This window comes from Bison bison, unplaced genomic scaffold (genome assembly GCF_000754665.1).
Source record: "Bison bison bison isolate TAMUID 2011002044 unplaced genomic scaffold, Bison_UMD1.0 scf7180017864263, whole genome shotgun sequence".
NCBI classification, from domain to species: domain Eukaryota; kingdom Metazoa; phylum Chordata; class Mammalia; order Artiodactyla; family Bovidae; genus Bison; species Bison bison.
The window spans coordinates 2,036,791-2,055,779 of record NW_011494835.1 but is presented as its reverse complement, the minus strand read 5'-3'; the positions used below and the strand labels follow the sequence as shown (position 1 = coordinate 2,055,779).

The 18,989-nt window shown below is 37.8% G+C and overlaps 1 protein-coding gene across 3 annotated transcripts in view; it reads left to right on the top strand.

Annotated features, from left to right (window-relative positions):
- TET2 (tet methylcytosine dioxygenase 2) overlaps positions 1 to 18,983 on the top strand; it is a 142,144-nt gene extending 123,161 nt beyond the window's left edge. For all 3 annotated transcript variants that reach the window (XM_010848258.1, XM_010848257.1, XM_010848259.1), the window contains exons 8-11: positions 952 to 1,041; positions 11,892 to 12,029; positions 14,731 to 15,085; positions 17,085 to 18,983. In XM_010848258.1, the coding sequence (XP_010846560.1) occupies positions 952 to 1,041; positions 11,892 to 12,029; positions 14,731 to 15,085; positions 17,085 to 18,574 (2,073 nt within the window). In that variant the 3' untranslated portion in view covers positions 18,575 to 18,983. The remainder of the gene's footprint in view (positions 1 to 951; positions 1,042 to 11,891; positions 12,030 to 14,730; positions 15,086 to 17,084) is intronic.
- The last annotated feature ends 6 nt before the right edge of the window (positions 18,984 to 18,989 follow it).

Below are 18,989 nucleotides of genomic sequence, written 5' to 3'. Positions count from 1 at the left end.
TCTTTTGCTGTCTCGTATACAGGGTTATTGTTACCATCTTTCTAAATTCCATATATATGCGTTAGTATACTGTATTGGTGTTTTTCCTTCTGGCTTACTTCACTCTGTATAATAGGCTCCAGTTTCATCCACCTCATTAGAACTGATTCAAATGTATTCTTTTTAATGGCTGAGTAATACTCCATTGTGTATATGTACCACAGCTTTCTTATCCATTTTTAGTTCTATGGCGATATTTCAAATTCTGAAATGCTATTTTTATAAACATTTAAAAATATAAAGATTGGAAACAGGTTAAACCAAACGAATCCTTTCAACACCTCATCTTCCTTGGCCACTAACTGGAGAGGAGTAGAGAATGTGACCTTTTAAAATGATATGGCTTCATTCTCCTAATCTACTACTAGTATAGACATATTAATAAAATGCATGCAAAGTATAAAATGGATTAATCTTATTAAAATAACAAAGTGACAGACATTTGCTGCTGCTGCTAAGTCACATCAGTCATGTCCAACTCTGTGCGATCCCACAGACGGCAGCCCAACAGGCTCCCCTGTCCCTGGGATTCTCCAGGCAAGAACACTGGAGTGGGTTGCCATTTCCTTCTCCAATGCATGAAAGTGAAAAGTGAAAGTGAAGTCGCTCAGTCGTGTCCGACTCTTAGTGACCCCATGGACTGCAGCCCACCAGGCTCCTCCGTTCATGGGATTCTCCAGGCAAGAGTACTGGAGTGGGGTGCCATTGCCTTAACAACACAAACAAAAATAGGTTATAAATGGTCTATGCTTTTCACCTAGAAATCGTGTGTTAAGATGTCAGTTATTTAATAAGAGATGCTATTAGTGATTTGGATCTAAAATGTAGGTGAAAAAAATCTAATTAATCACCTTTCATATATGGATAGAATGGATTTGGGATTTAATATGCAGAATTATTCATTTTATACAGGAAGAGAAGCTGGAGTCTCATTTACAAAACCTGTCCACTCTTATGGCACCAACGTACAAGAAACTTGCACCTGATGCATATAATAATCAGGTAAGTTTAAACAGTTATTGACAGTTATGGAGACACTTTATTTACTCATTATTGATGACCTACCTGTCTTTCCAGAAATATTTTCGAAGCAATGTTTTTCTTTTATCTAACTTTTTCTCTTCCTAATTGTTGAAGCCACTGTAGTGTTCTGTTTTTGATACATGAAAGTTATACCATCCAAAAGAGCATAATTCTGGTCTTTTAATCTGTAAAGATAATGAGTTTTTAAGGCTCACAAGCTGTTTTGCTTACTAATCTTGTTCTCATATGGATAATTTTATCTCTATAGACAGGCTTTAGTGGTTAATTAAATTATATGATTCAAACTATAGTTCCAACCACCTGTTAACCACCTGTTAACTGTTTTCATAGCAAGGCTATACATATAAAGCTATGGGTGTACCACTTTGTAAGTGTATATACATGTGATGAGATATATTAGATTTTGCTAGTTTCCCCCTGTTTTCTAAGTGTGTGCCAGGTTGTGCCTATATGGAAGGCTTGGTGACTTGTTTAGAGGTGCTCATGAAGGAGGCAAAAGACCATGAAGTCGACACGGTTTCAATAAACTCCTTCTTTAGAGGAGGAATGTAAAATGCCAACTATAGAAAAAAATGATAACAGCTGGGATAGAGGTATGCACACATTTCTGAAGGAATAAAAGCTTCTCCCTGAGTAGAGGAGAGCTGTAAATGGCCTTGGAGGCCATACAAAGATCTTTGAACTTTAAAATCCTGAAGACAAGAGGCCTATCACTGGGGTGTTCTAAGTGTATATTGGGGGCAGTGAGGGTGAAGCGGTTTAACTCTATAAGGTTGAAAGTGAGTGTTAGTTGCTCAGTTGTGTCCAACTCTTTGCAACCCCGTGGACTGGAGCCTATCAGGCTCCTCTGTCCATGGGATTCCCCAGGCAAGAAAACTGGAGTGGGTTGCCATGCCCTCCTCCAGGGGATCTACCTGACCCAGGGATCAAGCCAGGCCTCCCACATTGCCAGCAGATTTTTTACTGTCTGAGCCACCAGGGAAGTGGTGAGAGTGAAGTGTTTTAACTCTATATGGCTACTCAAGCCAAATAAATGAAATGCAGTAGATTAATGGAAGATTAAAGAAGTAAACTATTGCAGCCATTGGGCAAGACATGTTAAGGTCCTGACTTAACAAAATAGCAGCAGTGATAAAATGAAATAAATATATGAAATATTTGAGGTGGAACTGATAGTGACCAATTGGATTTGAGGATGAGCAAAGGAGAACTTGAGGATCCACCAAATTTCTGGCTTAGGTGGTTATTAATCAGTATTAGGAATCAGTGAAGAAAATTAAGTTTGGAGGAGATAATGAGAAGATAAATGTCATTTTGGACATGCTAGATTTGACATATTTCTAGGATAATTAGAAAAACAATCAGAAAAAAAAAAATCCAAGTTAGCACTGTGGGAGTTATCAAAATGCAGGAAGTAGTTAGTAGTAAATGTAATTTTTCAGAGTGGAGATTATAAAGATGAGAAGGGGCTAATGATTTTGACATTTAACAGTTTAGGGGTGAGTGGAGGAAGAGAAACCATTGAAGAAATGGCGTGGGGGGGGGGGGTGGGTAGGAACAATGGAATAGGAGAGGTTAAAGATTTAAGAGGAAGACTGATAGATGGGGAAAGCTGGAAGTGATGAGAAGGTATTCAGAGTATGCAGCAGTGGGGATATGAGGAAGTATGAGGAAGTATGAAGGGCAACATTTTTGCAAACATTGTTATTTGCAGTACTTAACAATGTTAAAGACTCTAAGGGGACTAGATTGGTCTACAGCAGAGACGGGACCAATTCTAATTAACAGTTTAGTTATTCTTTAACATGTGGACATCAACATTTTCCTCAAACCCCAATTCACTTTTTTTTTTAAGTAGCAAAGAGGGCAACTTTAATGATTGTCTCTTTATAAGTTGTTTTATGTCACACCTAGATTTTTAGAGATGTATATATGACTGTTTTAAATGTGGTTAATAACAGTGGGATTAATATTGTTATTTTACAACCTTACCTGTTTTAATCAGTGTCACAGGAAAGTATAAGGAATGGTTTGATACTGTTGTAAAACAGCTCTGGGTAAGCAACACAATAAATCAAGCTATAAAAAGAAAATGAATTGAGTCTATATTGCTAGATTTCAAGTTTGGCCATTTTCTGTTGAATGAATTTTTTATAGAGGTTATTAATCAAATGGTTTTAGCTGAGAAATGGGACAGAACAAGCAGCATTGATGTTCACCTTACTCCTTTGATTCTTACTATAGACTGTATCATACAAACATGATTATCTAAGCATCTGTATTCTCCTCTATTTGTGTTTGGAGTATTTTATGCATTTCCTAAACCTGGAATATCTAAAATACGAAGGAGCCTCAGATTTTTAAGTTATAACAACATGATTATGATTATATATAATTCCTTAGATATGTTTTAATATTTGTATATGAGCAAATGTGTAGATGTACTATGGGCTTCCCTGGTAACTCAGTGGTAAAGAATCTGCTTGCCAGTGCAGGAGACCCAGGTTGATCCCTGGGTCAGGAAGATCCCCTGGAGAATTGGCAACCCACTCTAGTATTCTTGCTTGGGAAATCCCATGGACAAAGGAGCCTAACCAGTTGGCATAAAGTTTTGGTTAAGCACAATCAATAATGTCTAGAGATCTACTGTATAATTGTACCTATAATCAACAAATTTAAACATTTTCTAAAATTGTAGCTCTCATGTTGTGTTACCACCATAAAATGCATACATACATTCATACATTAAAAAATAGACATAGTGTCTATATAAACTAAACCATCTAATGGCTAAGGATGAATAAGGTGTTTTTTTTAATTTCATGGTAGGTACTATTGGAAATATTTATCCATATAGCTTAACATGGTTTAGAGATCTGAAAAACAGCCATGTGATCGTTCCTACAGAATATGTAAAACATAAAAGTTATGGATGCTGCCAAGGTCTGTTATTTGGTCTTTGCCTCCTTTTCCCCAACTGAATATAATACCTTTATTTCTCACATATGCATGTTTTTCCTTGCTTTAGTCCTTGATTTCATAAAGTCTTACTGCTAAAGTTAAGCTTCATTGGGTCTTCACAGCATTTTTTCTGTCAGCTCCATGATATGAGAATATATTTTCTTAATTTAAATACACCTTCATATCTTCCAGTAGATTTGTATTTCTCTGTCTTTTCTATGATTATCTTACCACTAAAGTTTAGGCCTGAATTAGCAGGCTTAAATCTTAAAATCATGTGCTTTCATCATATGTGGAGATGACATTTTAGACCAAGAGAACTTTCTATGACAGTGGAACTATTTCCTATCTACACTGTTTAGAATGGTAGTTACTAGCTACATGCAGTTACTGAATACTTCATATGTGGATAGTGCAGTTGATTTAATGAAATTTTCATTTTAATTAATTTAAATTTAAATTGCCACATGTGGCTGCTAGCTACCAAATTGAACAGCACAGCTTTACACCATCAGAAAGTCATCCACTTAGAACTGTCTTCCAGACCGATTAATTTCCAGTCATTCATTCACAGACTCCTGCATGGTGTTTCTTCTAAGATGGCATAAGTCTAAAACTCAAATAGATTTTGTATCATTTTTATTCAAGGAACAGAATAAAGCTAACTAGACCACAGCATGGACTAAATAGTCACAAACCACTGTGGTTTGTGAAATAGAGTGGTTGTTTACCTTTAGCCAGTCTCTCAAAAATGTTGTATAAACCTAATAGTAAATAATATTCAAGCCATCACAAACTTTATCATGTTATGACTTCAGCTTCTAGCCATGGTGGATTAGCAGAAACTGATTTACTTTCACACATTTAAAAAAAAAAGGAAAAATACACAAAACAGTAGTTTTTAGATATAAGACAATAAGTAACTCAAGATACTAACACTTAAGAGAAGGGAATTTTAAAAGGTAAACTTACAGTTACCCCAGCTTACTTCCTAAAGAGCACATTAGGCTTCAGGCAGGAAGGAGGAACCTACACAGATGCCATGGTTTTCTCTGTGTTAGGATACGAAGTTCAGAATTCGGTAAAAGTGCTGGAATTCACAATTCAGAGTCCCAAAGAGAAGAATGCTTCATTGAGAAGAGCTCCAGAGATCTGTAGAGTCTTCAGCTGTGTACTGAATGTTCCATGCATGTGAAGAGATTACCAGGGCCATGGAAAGAATCATCAAAAGAGGCAAAACAATCCTTTGATTTTATACAGGACTTGGACTAGTTATTGTTAATACCATCCAGAAGGAAAAGACACCCTAACATGAAAGATATTAAGTAGAGTATTTAGAATTTCCTGGCCTTGGTAACAGAAGTAGATTAGGCTGTTCTGGTTCCATCTAATAATGTTTAAAAGCAAGCCTTGAAAGGATCAAACTGATTCCAACAAACTTAGTGGGGGTGGGGGGTGGTTTTCCCAGATGGCGCAGTGGCAAAGAAACCGTCTGCCAATGCAGGAGATGCAAGAAATGTGGGTTTGATCCCTCAGTCAGGAAGATCCCCTGGAGGAGGAAATGGCAACCCACTCCAGTATTCTTACCTGGGAAATTCCATGGCAAAGGAGCTTGGCAGGCTACAGTCCATGGGGTCACAAAGAGTCAGACACAACTGAGTACACACACATAACAGCATCTGAGAACAAAAAAAAAATTTTTTTTAGATGGAATTAATAGTGTATAGTAACTCATCAAAAATTACCAGATATACAAAGAAACTAGAAAATATGATCCATAATTGGGGGCAGGGGTAGGGAGCAATCAACAGAAATAGTTCCAGAAATGATATATGATAAGAATATATTGACAAGGGCATTAAAATCGCTAATATTTCATTTGCTCAAGACAATAGAGGAAAGTATGAGCATGACTTTAGAAACAGCTAAGAAGACATCAGACCCATACTGAACTTCTAGAGATGAAAAACATAATATCTGAATAAAAAATACAGTAGATGGAATTAACAGCAGATTAGTGAGCTTGAATATGTGGTGATAGAAATGTCCCAGTGTGAAAGAGGAAAAGCGAAACTGAAAAATAAAATGAATTGATCAAATGCCTATGGCACAGTATTATTACCCTAATATATGTGTAATTAGAATCCCAGGAGGAGGACAGAGAATATTTTAAAATATAATGGCCAATTACTCTTCAAGTTTGTTCAAAACAATAAACCCATTGATCCCAGAAGAAGCTCAGCAAGCCCCAAATAGAGGTTGTGGGGAGCGGGGGTAGAGATTAACAAAGAATGCTACATAAAGTCATATTAAAATAAAAAACATGAAGAGCAGATGGAGGAGGGGAAAGAAAAGACATTATTTATAGAGAAAAAATGATAATAGACATAAACAAATGCAAGAAAAAAAAAGAAACATCTTTAAAGTACTGGGAAAAATAAATAAATAAAACTATCAACCTTGAAATCAGTAAAGACTCTAAAAACTGAAGGCAAAATAAAAAATTTTTTTCAGACCTACCAAAGTTGAAATAATTTGCCACCAGCAGACTAACACTTCAAAAATGTTAAAGGAAGCCCTCTGATAGAAAAATACTAGACAGAAATCTGCATTGACAAAAAGGAATGAAGACATCATAAATCGTAGATATTTAAGAAAAAAGACTTTTTCCCTTATTTAAAAAATTTTCTTTAAAAGATAATTTGGTATTTTAAAATATATTTAAAATGTAATTTAAGGCTCATAACATGTAAAAGTGCAGAAGCTGGGGAATTGGAAGTATACGGTTGTAAGATTCTTATATATGGAATAATATAATACTATATGGATAAACTATTACACTGCACTATAAACTTTAAAATAAGCAGCCACTAAAAAAAAGTGTATAGCCCCCCAGTAAAGAGATGAGAATAGAATCCCAAAGCATTTTTAAAAATATGGAACCAAAGATAAAACAAATATAAAACAAATAGCATATGGTATATTTAATCCCAGCAATATAAAAAAAACACATTAAAAGTAAATTTTTTTACCACTCCCAACTTAAAAGGTAGAGCTTGTGATATTGAATAATCACACTGATGTAAAACAATTATGATTTTAAAAAGCAAGAACCAAGAAATATTGTACTAATGTCAATCAAAAGCTGGAGTGATATCAATAGCAAGGTAGATTTCATGGCAGAAAATATTATAAAGATGATTTCATAGTGATAAAAAGGTCAGGTTAGCAAGACAACATAATCCTAACTATGTATATAATAAATAGCTTCAAATTATATTAAACAAAAACTGATAGAACTAAGAAATCTCCAACCGCAATCAATTTTCAGTATATCTTTCTCAATGACTGTTAGAACAAGTGGACAGAAAATTAATAAGGGAACAGAAGACTTGAACAGCACTTTTAACCAAATTGATGTTATTGGCATGTATAAAACTCCCCACACAATGACAGAGTTAACATTAATTTCAAGTGTACAAGGATGATTTACCAAGATAATTGTTTGGTGACCCAGAATATTAACTATCAGTAAATTTAAAAGTCACGAAGTATGTTCTCTGACCCTACAAAGTAAAAATCACAAATCTCAACAAAGAAACTATTTCAGACTGAATGAAAATGAAGATGTGGCATTGAAATCTGTGGGATGCAACTTTGAATCCTTGCTTAAAGAAAGATTTATAGCATCAAACAGTTATATCAAAAGAGTATAAAGCCTCAAATCAGTGATCTTCTACCCTGTGAAACTTGGAGAAAAGGAATACTTTTAGCCTTATAAGAAACAGAAGGAAAGAAAAGCAGAAGTTAGGAACAGAAATCAATAAAATAGAATGCAGAAAACAAAATATATCAGTGAAGCCAAAAGCTATTTCTTTGAGTCAGTTTAATCAATAAAAAAATAGAAGGTACAAATTGTCAATATCAAGAATTAGAGATGAGAAATCACTGTAGATCCTACAAATTAATAATAGAAAATATTATTAAAACTTTATGAAAATAAAATCAATGACTTAGATGAAATGAACAAAGTCCTTAAAAGGCACAAATTACCAAAGGTTACTAAAGAAAAAATAAGTAGGACGTGGAAGAAACCTAGATTTCCACTGACAGATGAATGGATAAAGAAGTTGTGGTACATATATACAATGGAATATTACTCAGCCATAAAAATGAACACATTTGAGTCAGTTCTAGTGAGGTGGATGAACCTAGAGCCTATTACACAGAGTGAAGCAAGTCATATACATTAGCATATGTAAAATAGACAGCTAATGGGAAGCTGCTGTATAACACAAGGAGCTCAACACAGTACTCTGTGACGATGTAGAGGGCTGGGATGGGTGCGGGGTTTGGGGGAGGGTAGACATATATGTCTATTTATGACTGATTCACATTGTTGCATGGCAGAAGCCAATACAACATTCTAAAGCAATTATCCTCCAATTAAAAATAAATTTTAAGAAAGAAAATAAATACCACAAATACTTCTGTGTCTAGTAAAGAAATTATAAGTAAAAACTTTCTCAAAAAGAAAACTCCAAACCCAAATGATTTTCCTTCCAAATTTTACCCATTATTTAAGAAAGAGATAACAATGGAAATTCTTCTAGAAAATAGCAAAGGAGTAAATACTTCCCAATTCCTTCTATGAGACTGGAAATATCCTGATGCTAAAATCAGAAAAGGACATCAAATAAAAAATAAAGTCCAATGATCTTCATGAATATTACTATGAAAGTTCTTAACAAAATTTCATGCAAATACATCCAATAATGGTGTAAAAGGAATAATACATCATGATCAAATGGAGTTTATTTCAGGAACAGTTCATTTAACAGTCAAAGATCAATCAATGTGATTCACTGTATTAACCAACATATTGGGGGAAAAATATTCAACAGAGAAAAGGCATTTGACAAGATTTAACATCCATAGAAGGAAAATGTCTCAGCCTAATAAAGGGCATAGATGAAAAACCTAAAGCTAACATGAGTAATGGTGAAAGACTGAAAGCGACTGAGCGACTTCACTTTCACTTTTCACTTTCATGCCTTGGAGAAGGAAATGGCAACCCACTCCAGTGTTCTTGCCTGGAGAATCCCAGGGACGGGGGAGCCTGGTGGGCAGACGTCTATGGGATTGCGCAGAGTCGGACACGACTGAAGCGACTTAGCAGCAGCAGCAGCAGCAACTAAAGTGCTTAGTGTTTTTACAGCATGGCAGCAAGTTAAAGAAGCATTTCATTCCTTAACTTGTTCAAGGTAGAACTGTAATTTGCTTTACTCTATTTTATGACATGAAACTTTTTAATGTTATTTTGTGATAAAAAGTAAGTGTTTGCTCAGTTCTGTCTGACTCTTTGTGACCCCATGGACTATAGCCCACCAGGCTCCTCTATCTATGGAATTCTCCAGGTAAGAATACTGGAGTGGGTTGCCATTTCCTACTCCAGGGCATCTTCCTGACCCAGAGATTGAACCTGGGTTGATCTGCATTGATCAAATTTGCATTGGAGGCAGATTCTTTACCATCTGAGCCGTGCATCCATTTTGTGATGGGATCATGCCCATTATCTAAGGTAGACCTTTGACATCTGTGAAAACTCAATAAATGGAAACCTAAAATTAAAAAACAAAAAAACACATTACTCAGAATAAGAAAAGGACGACCATTCTTACCACTTCTAGTTAACATCTTTCTTTTAACTTCTCAACTAGGTTTTACTGTTTGTTGACAATGTTCTCTGTGCCACATTTATAAATATAAGTTTAATATACAGTTGTCATACAGTAATAAAAATAAATACATAATTCTTTATCAAATGGATGTTTGCTTAATAAAATTCAGGATAGGTTTTCAGTTTTCATCTTAGCAGCAAGCTTTTTGTGGCATCCTAATTTTTTTAATTGAGGTATAGTTGATTTACCACATGAGTTTCACATGTACAACACAGATATTCACAACTATTGAAGATTATACTTCATTTATAATTATTGTAAATTTTCAGCTGTGTTCCTTGTGCTGTATAAATATCCTTGTAGCTTATTCTATTCAACATCTAACTGGAAATTTTAGACAGTGCAGAAGGCAAGGATACAGATTTGAATATGAAGAAATAAAACTGTCCTTATTTGCAGACAACATGTGTATCTACATGGAAAATTCCAAAGAATCTACCAAAAAAAACACCTAGAACTAATAAATGGTTTACAACAGTTGCAAATTATATTTTCTATATACTAGCAATAAACAATTAAAAGTTGAAATGAAAACCAGTAGCATCAAAAATGAAATCCATAGCTACATATTTGACAGAACTGTTTAAGACCTATGCACTGAAAACTACACAACACTGCTGAGAGACATTATAGAAGACCTAAATAACTGGAAGATATGCAGTGTTCATGGATCACAAGACTAAATATTATTTGTCAGTTTTTCCCAAATTAATCAATGGATTCAGTACATGACCTACCAATATCTTACCAGGTGTTCTGAAGGAGTTGACAAGGTGACGCCAAAATATAGAGAGAGAAGTGTAAAGAACGCATAGTAGTCAAACAGTTTTTTAAAGACCAAAATTTGAATATTTATACTCCAGGATTTCAAGATTTACTACAAATCTACATTTACTAGTAATTAAGACAGTTAGTTATTGGCCTACACACACATACACGTGCCTGTACACTGCTGCTGCTGCTGCTGCTCCTAAGTCGCTTCAGCCGTGTCCAACTCTGTGCGACCCCATAGACGGCAGCCCATTAGACTCCTCTGTCCCTGGGATTCTCCAGGCAAGAACACTGGAGTGGGTTGCCATTTCCTTCTCCAATGCATGAAAGTAAAAAGTGAAAGTGAAGTCGCTCAGTCGTGTCCGACTCTTCACGGCCCCATGGACTGCAGCCTACCAGGCTCCTCCATCCATGGGATTTTCCAGGCAAGAGTACTGGAGTGGGGTGCCATTGCCTTCTCATATTACATAACAAAAGATCAGAATAGATAGTCTGGAAATAGATTCAACATGTATGGTCAAGTGATTTTCAACAAAGGCAATTCAATGGGATAAGTATAAACTTTTTTTACCCACTGGTGTTTGAACAGTTGAATATCCACATGGAAAAAAAATTCTTTGACTCTTATTCTGACACCCTATATGAAAATTAACTCAAAATGTATCCATTTGTATAAAATTCTAGAAAATACAAACTAATCTCTAGTAACAAAGCGGATCAGTAGTTTGCGCTTGAGAAGAAAGTCATGTGGCTCAGCTGATAAAGAATCCGCCTGAAATGTGGGAGACCCCAGTTCAACCCCTGGGTTGGGAAGATCCCCTGGAGAAGGGAGAGGCTACCCACTCCAGCATTCTGGCCTGGAGAATTCCACGGACTGTATAGTCCATGGGGTCACAAAGAGTCAGACACGACTGAGTGACTTTCACTTACTTACTTACTTACTTACTTACTTACTTACTTACTGGAGAAAAAAGTAGGAGGCATGAAAGTAAAGAGGCATGAGGAAACTTTGGGGAAAGATGGATATGTACATTATTTTGTTTGTGGCAATGGTTTCACATATATATAGTGTACTGTTTGATATATATATATATTAAACAGCATATATTTAAAGTATAAGTCAATTATATCTCAATAACACTCTAAAAACTTTACTATGTCAAAGCATTTGCCCCATTTCACCTCATTCCATTGTGTTTGGGGATATAAAATATAATACTAAGGAATTTTTTGACCTGCTCAGTATACCTGTCTTAAACTGTTTTCTCAAATGTGTGCCTAAGAATTTCAGATGCCTCAGTCCTTCCCACTCATAGACACACTTCTATTTTTCAGATTGAATATGAACACAGAGCACCAGAGTGCCGTCTGGGTCTGAAGGAAGGCCGTCCATTCTCAGGGGTCACCGCGTGTTTGGACTTCTGTGCTCACGCCCACAGAGACTTGCAAAACATGCAGAATGGCAGCACACTGGTAGGTGGGGCTGAGGACAGGTTAGCAGCGTGTGCTATTGAAGAGTAGAGGACGGAAGCTGGCAGCATTTAATTAGAGTACTCTGCTTCCTGCAGATGCCATCGTAGCGACCAGTGTTTTCATGAATGATTGCTGGTGCAAGTGACCTTACTTGGCATAACTAGTACTCGTATAACAGGTTGGCATATCAGTGGAAAACTGTTGAGAAGTACGTGAAAATCATGAACATTCTTGGTGCTAATCTAAACTGGTGACTAAACATTGCTAGCTATAATTGGATGTCAAAAAACAGCATTCAGAATTTAGTATCAAATATCTGGTAGGTTATAATCAGTTCATCAAAAAGTCATACACAAGCCAAGATACCAGTCTAACCTACATAGAGAAGATACATGAAAAATGTGTCGCCTTTGTCACAGTAACCACTATAGAAGGGTCAAAGGCCAAAACCACCTATTGTAGCTACATATTACAGTCAGTGAAATGAATTGCCCTTAATTGGAAACTTTGCTAAGGGGAGAAAATGGATCCATCTTAGGAGGGAGCAGTGTGTTCTATACCAATAAAACTCAGGGTGTGGCCTTGCACCTAGGGTGATAATGACCCAGGATGGAGATAAAGAATGAAAAAGCTCAAGTATAGAAACTATAAATTAATCAACCTAATGAGTCATCAGTTCGTGAGGTTCTGATGGCAAGCATACTGGAATGGTTTGCCATTCCCTCCTCCAGAATGCCAAAGAATTGAAGCCTTCAAACTGTGGTGCTGGAGAAGACTCCTGAAAGTCCCCTGGACAGCAAGGAGAGCAAACCAGTCAGTCTTAAATCAACCCTGAATACTCATTGGCAGGACTGATGCTGAAGGTGAAGCTCCAGTATTTTGGTCATCTGATGCAAACAGCCAACTCATTGGAAAAGTCCCTGATACTGAGAAAGATTGAGGGCAGAAGGAGAAGAGGGCATCAGAGGATGAGATGGCTGGGTGGCATCACCAGTGCAATGGACATGAACTTGGGCAAACTTCAGGAGGTGGTGAGGGACAGGCATATCTGGTATGCTGCAGTCCATGGGGTCACAAAGAATCAGACATGACTGAGCGACGGAACAACAGTGAGTCATCAACATAGATTTAAGTGTATCTGAGGAAGATGAGACCTAACGTGGAAAATATAAGGCAGGCACTATAGTTCTATTACAGAGGAGAAAATAATTCAGAGAGGCAGTAGAAGTAATTTGAGGAAGCTGGTTTGAAATTTTTGTTGAAAAGCAGAGAAGGTATTAATACCTATAATTTAGAGCAGGGGTTGGACACTTTCTGTTAAAAAGCTTTGCAGGCCACATAGGATCTCTGTAATGTTCTTTGGGTCCCTCCCAATAAAAAGTTCTTTAAAAATGAAAAAAAAAAATCTTAATTCACTGGCCATACAAAAAAACAGGCTGCAAGGCAGACTGGCCACTAACCCAAGTTTGCTAACTTTTGATCCAGGAGAACAAACACGAGGCTTATCATCTATAGTATCTTATATCATCACTAATCAGGTATTGAACATCTGCTCATTTGGAGGCTCAAATGATAGATGGAGCTATAGTTGGTCCTGAAGATAACCAGATTCCTCTTCAGCAAGGAGATGGGGAGCAGGCAGAGGAAGAAGAAATTTTTAAGTGGAGGGGAATTTACCTCTGATAGACTGCAATTTATGTAAGGTTAGATGGAAGCTGCACAAGAGAAGTAGAAGTGAGTAGGGATAAATTGTGGGAAAAGGTGACAGATGGTCAGAGACAAGGATTTGGGATGACTTATGTGTACCATTTTAATACCATCACACGTTAAACTTATTTACAAACATAAATCTAACAATCACATTCCTTTCAAGCATATCTCTCAATGATTTTTATGTTACCTTGGGTTTTAAATAATTGTGGTCACATTTTCTCAATTAAAAACCCTCAATACTCAAAGCTAGTATTTCAAAACCAACAGTCTTTCAAAGCCAATGTGATTGTGGCCAACCAAAAAAAAAAAAGTACCATCAAGTTATCAGAGCAGCAGAAGTAGCTTTTTTTCCTTTTTAGAAAAGAAATGAGAAAGAAGAGAAACAATAAGTTAGATTTCACAGAGTATAGAGGAGAGAAAAGAAAGGTGGAAACAGCATTAAGTTACATATGAATCAAATCTTTAGTTTTACATTATTTAGATTTCACTTTGGTATCTGGTGCAAATTTCCTAAACACAGTTAAGGAGAGTTAGGTGTGAAGAAAGATGTGAAATTTCTTTGTGCACAAAAGTATGAAATGAGGCGAATGTGATATTACCAAAAACAGAGGAAGTCGTTTTGGTGGAGGAAACTTGTAGTTTCTTTTTTGAAGAGGCTTCACCTCTAGCACATCTATTTTGTTAAGTGTGAAAAGTGGAAGATTGCTACACTTTGGGTACAGTACAGTTTCTTCGCTTAGAAATGTCTGTGAGGAACAGGGTCACTACAAGTAACAATTCCTGATAGATTAAAAAAAAAAATGAACTTATTTATCTTGATGTACCATTTTGATGCAGTCTTCATTAATAGACAAACATGGTTTTAGGGTAACAAACCAATCTGGTCCAGTAGGCCAGCACCATGAATCTAAATACTGAGGAGAAACTCACACACACCAGCTTTCATTTGGACTGAAACTGAAGCTGTGCTCTCTTACTCCCCTGCCAGGTATGCACCCTCACCAGAGAAGACAATCGAGAAATTGGAGGAAAACCTGAGGATGAGCAGCTCCATGTTCTGCCTCTCTACAAAGTCTCTGATGTTGATGAATTTGGCAGTGTAGAAGCTCAGGAGGAGAAAAAACGAAACGGTGCCATTCAGGTACTGAGTTCTTTTCGGCGGAAGGTCAGGATGTTAGCAGAGCCGGTCAAGACAGGCCGACAGAGGAAACTAGAAGCCAAGAAAGCTGCAGCTGAAAAGCTTTCCTCTTTGGAGACCAGCACAAATAAGAGTGAAAAAGAAAAGTCAGCCGCATCTCGTCTGAAACAGACTGAAAATGCAAGCCAGGCTAAACAGCTGGCAGGTAAATCTAACGTGAAGTGCTGTAGATTCTTGTGTTAGATGACACATTTTAAAAGTGAACATTGTTGATTCTGGAAGGTTAAGTTCAGCCATGGTCTTCGTTCCATACCAGAATTTTCTCTAAGGTAGCAAGGCCCAGGCTTTGTTCTTGGAGATGTAATGAGATGTTGCACCATTAGCCCCAGTTTGAGGAGGAAGTTTGGATTTTATTTTCTAATAAATGGCAGAGTTTTATGGTAAGTGATGTGGTGAAATTAGTTATTAGCAATGACTGGCAAGCCAAATTGGAGGTAGAGTAACTAATAGCTTGGAGACAGATGCAGTCAACCAAGAGGGAGATAAAAAGAGCTTGAACTTTGGTGTAGTGAAGATGATAGAAGCGAATTCTTCCAAAATGATTATCAATACATCAGTGAAAAAACCATTAGAATGAAGGAGAAAAAATAGTTAAAGATGACTCTAAAGTTATAAGCCCAGATAATAGTACTATTTATTGAGATATGGAAGGGGAAGGGCAGGAGAACAAGATACCTTTCCTTAGCCAGGTTGAGTCTGAGGTATGCAAGGGGGCTCCACATACAGTTCTTATAAAACTTTTACCCATCAAACTAGATCACATCTATAGTTATAGCAATAGAGCATTATTTATCAATGCCTAGTGAATATTCTCTTTCTAAAGCTTCTTGCTTTATGACTATAGTTAATACTCTAAAAAATAAAATCATACAACATGTTGTCCATATCCAAATTTAAGAGATGGTATTGACCTAGCCATAAACAAAAGAAAAATGTGTATCTTTTGCGTTAGTATCCTGCTTTGCTTGGAACCGCCCATCTCTGCTTCACTAAGTCAAATCTCCCTATTGATTGATTTGTCTCTGAATCTCAGAGATAAAACTAAGTCATTTAGAATCATATGTCAAAGATGTTTAATAAATATTTGTTGATATGTTGATTTACACTAAGTAAATCCTATCCACTCCCTGATAGCTCCTTTAAGTTAGCTATATAGTATAATCAGTAAGAACTTTGCATCTAGTTCCTTCTAACTGGCCTCTGCAGTAGTCATTTCAGTTCTCAGAACTGCCATTGCAGCTCCATTTATCTGTTCTGATCTCATATTACTTTTTCTTTTTTTTTGCTTAAGCGAAGTCATGAAACAGAAGTGTGACTTTTACCAGTTTCACATGCAAAGCTAAACGTTTCTTTAAAGTTCTATCTATAACTGTGTGGATTTCCTTCCTGGAAAGCATGCTAATGAAATAGAGTTTGCCAATTGTATAAGGTGTTTTGGGTATTTAAATGAATGCCATTTTTTTTTTCTCATAGCATTGCTAAATCTTCCATAACAAATTTTCTTGCTTATTTACCCATTTAACATTGTTTGCCAGGCAATGGAGAAATAAAGTGAAATGAGACAGGATCCTTTCCCTCAAGGAATTGCTTTACAGTGAGGTGAAGAAAGAACTAAACATGGATAATTCCAATATCCATTATATATAAATTCCAGTATCCAGTATATTATGACTGTTGCTTTATCTGACTTAATGTTTGCAGTGACTATGACCAAGAATTACAGAAGCACTAGAAGCTGGCTTTAGAGAAGGCTTTCTTGAAGAAAGGATGACTGCGTCAAGGAAGGGCAGGGAGATGGGGAGGATGGGGCGGGGCACTTCAGTAGACAGTGTGGTGTGATCAAAAGCACAGAAGCTCCAGAGCACATGGTGCCCTCAGTGGAATGGCTTTTGGATGTTTTATTACATTTCCCACCATTCACCCAGTTGCACTGTTATGGATTCTGCCATTTTATTTCTAACACTTTAGACACAGAAAATTATGCACGACAGTGATTAGAGAGCTCTGATGTTACTCTTACCCTTGTTTGACAGGTCTTGCATAATTCTAGTCCTGGTTCTCACATGCGTGTAAACGTCCTCACTGGCCTTCATAAAATGATAATCAAGCATATTTGTCCCTGCTCTCTCTTATCCTGTCCACAGAACTTCTGCAACCTCCTGGACCAGTCATGCAGCTGTCCCAGCAGCCCCAGTCCCAGCCCCAACTGCAGAAGCAACTTCCACAGCCACAGAAGCAGCCGCCACAGCTGCAGCAACCCCAGCAGCAGCCCCCACAGCAGCAGCCACATCACCCCTTAACTAATAACTCTCAGTCAGAGTCGGTCAGCTCGTACTCTTCGTCTGGATCCACCAATCTGTACATGAGACGGCCCAATGCAATGAGCCCTTACCCAGGCTCTTCGCATACTTCAGATATTTATGGAGGTGCCAACCCTGTGAACCTCTATTCCACCTCATCCCAAGCTGCAGGTTCCTATTTGAATTCTTCCAATCCCATGAGCCCCTACCCTGGGCTTTTGAATCAGAGTAACCAGTATCCATCATATCAATGCAATGGAAACATATCAGTGGACAACTGCTCCCAATATCTGGGCTCCTATTCTCCCCAGTCTCAGCCCATGGATCTCTATAGGTATCCAAACCAAGACCCTCTCTCTAAGCTAAATCTGCCACCCATCCACACACTTTACCAGCCAAGGTTTGGAAACAGCCAGAGTTTTACTTCTAAATACTTAGGTTATGGAAACCAAAATATGCAAGGAGATGCCTTCAGCAGCTGTACTATCAGACCAAATGTACACCATGTAGGGACATTTCCTCCTTATTCCACACATGAGATGGATGGCCACTTCATAGGAGCCACCTCTAGATTACCGCCCAATTTGAGCAGTTCAAACATAGACTATAAAAATGGTGAGCATCACCCAGCGTCTCATTTAATCCATAACTACAGTGCAGCTCCAAACATGTTCAACAGCTCCCTTCATGCTCTGCATCTCCAAAACAAGGAGAACGACATGCTCTCCCACACAGCGAATGGCTTATCTAAGGTGCTTCCGGGTCTTAACCATGACAGAACTCCTTCTGTGCAGGAAGGCTTGCACAAAGTACACGAGGCTGGCAGTCAGGAAAAGCAGCCTTCGGCCACCGAGGACAATGATGAGGTCTGGTCTGACAGCGAGCAGAGCTTCCTGGATCCTGACATCGGAGGAGTGGCTGTGGCTCCAACTCATGGGTCAATTCTCATCGAGTGTGCAAAGCGCGAGCTGCACGCCACGACCCCTTTAAAGAATCCCAACAGGAATCACCCCACCAGGATCTCGCTTGTCTTTTACCAGCACAAGAGCATGAATGAGCCAAAACACGGCTTGGCGCTCTGGGAAGCCAAAATGGCCGAGAGAGCCCGTGAGAAAGAGGAAGAAAAGTGCGGCCCGGACTATGTGTCTCAGAAAACCCACGGCAAAAAGGTGAAACGGGAGCCCACTGAGCCGCATGAACCTTCCGAACCCACTTACCTGCGCTTCATCAAGTCCCTTGCTGAAAGGACCATGTCCGTGACCACAGACTCCACAGTAACTACATCTCCATATGCCTTCACTAGGGTCACGGGGCCTTACAACAGATACATATGATGTCGCCCCTTGAGTTGGTTACCTCATTTGAAAAGACCACAACCAACTTGTCCGTTAGTGTAGTTCTCATGACGTGGGCAGTGGTGAAAGGACACAGTAATCCTGACAAATGTGGTGGGAGGAACCTCGGCTCACCAGCAAAACAAGAGGTCATCTTGCCATAGCACTTAATTTCCACTGACTCCTAAGTGGTCACAGATGGAATCTAGGCAAAAGACCAAAGCATTCTATGCAAAAAGAAGGTGGAGAAGGAAGTGTTCCACAATTTACATTTTTAAACACTGGTTCTATTACTGGACGGGACGATATGTAAATGTGATTCCCCCCCTTTACAACTCTACACATCTGTGACCACTTCTAATAATACCAAGTTTGCATAGTCATGGAACACAAATCAAGTACTGTAGTATTACAG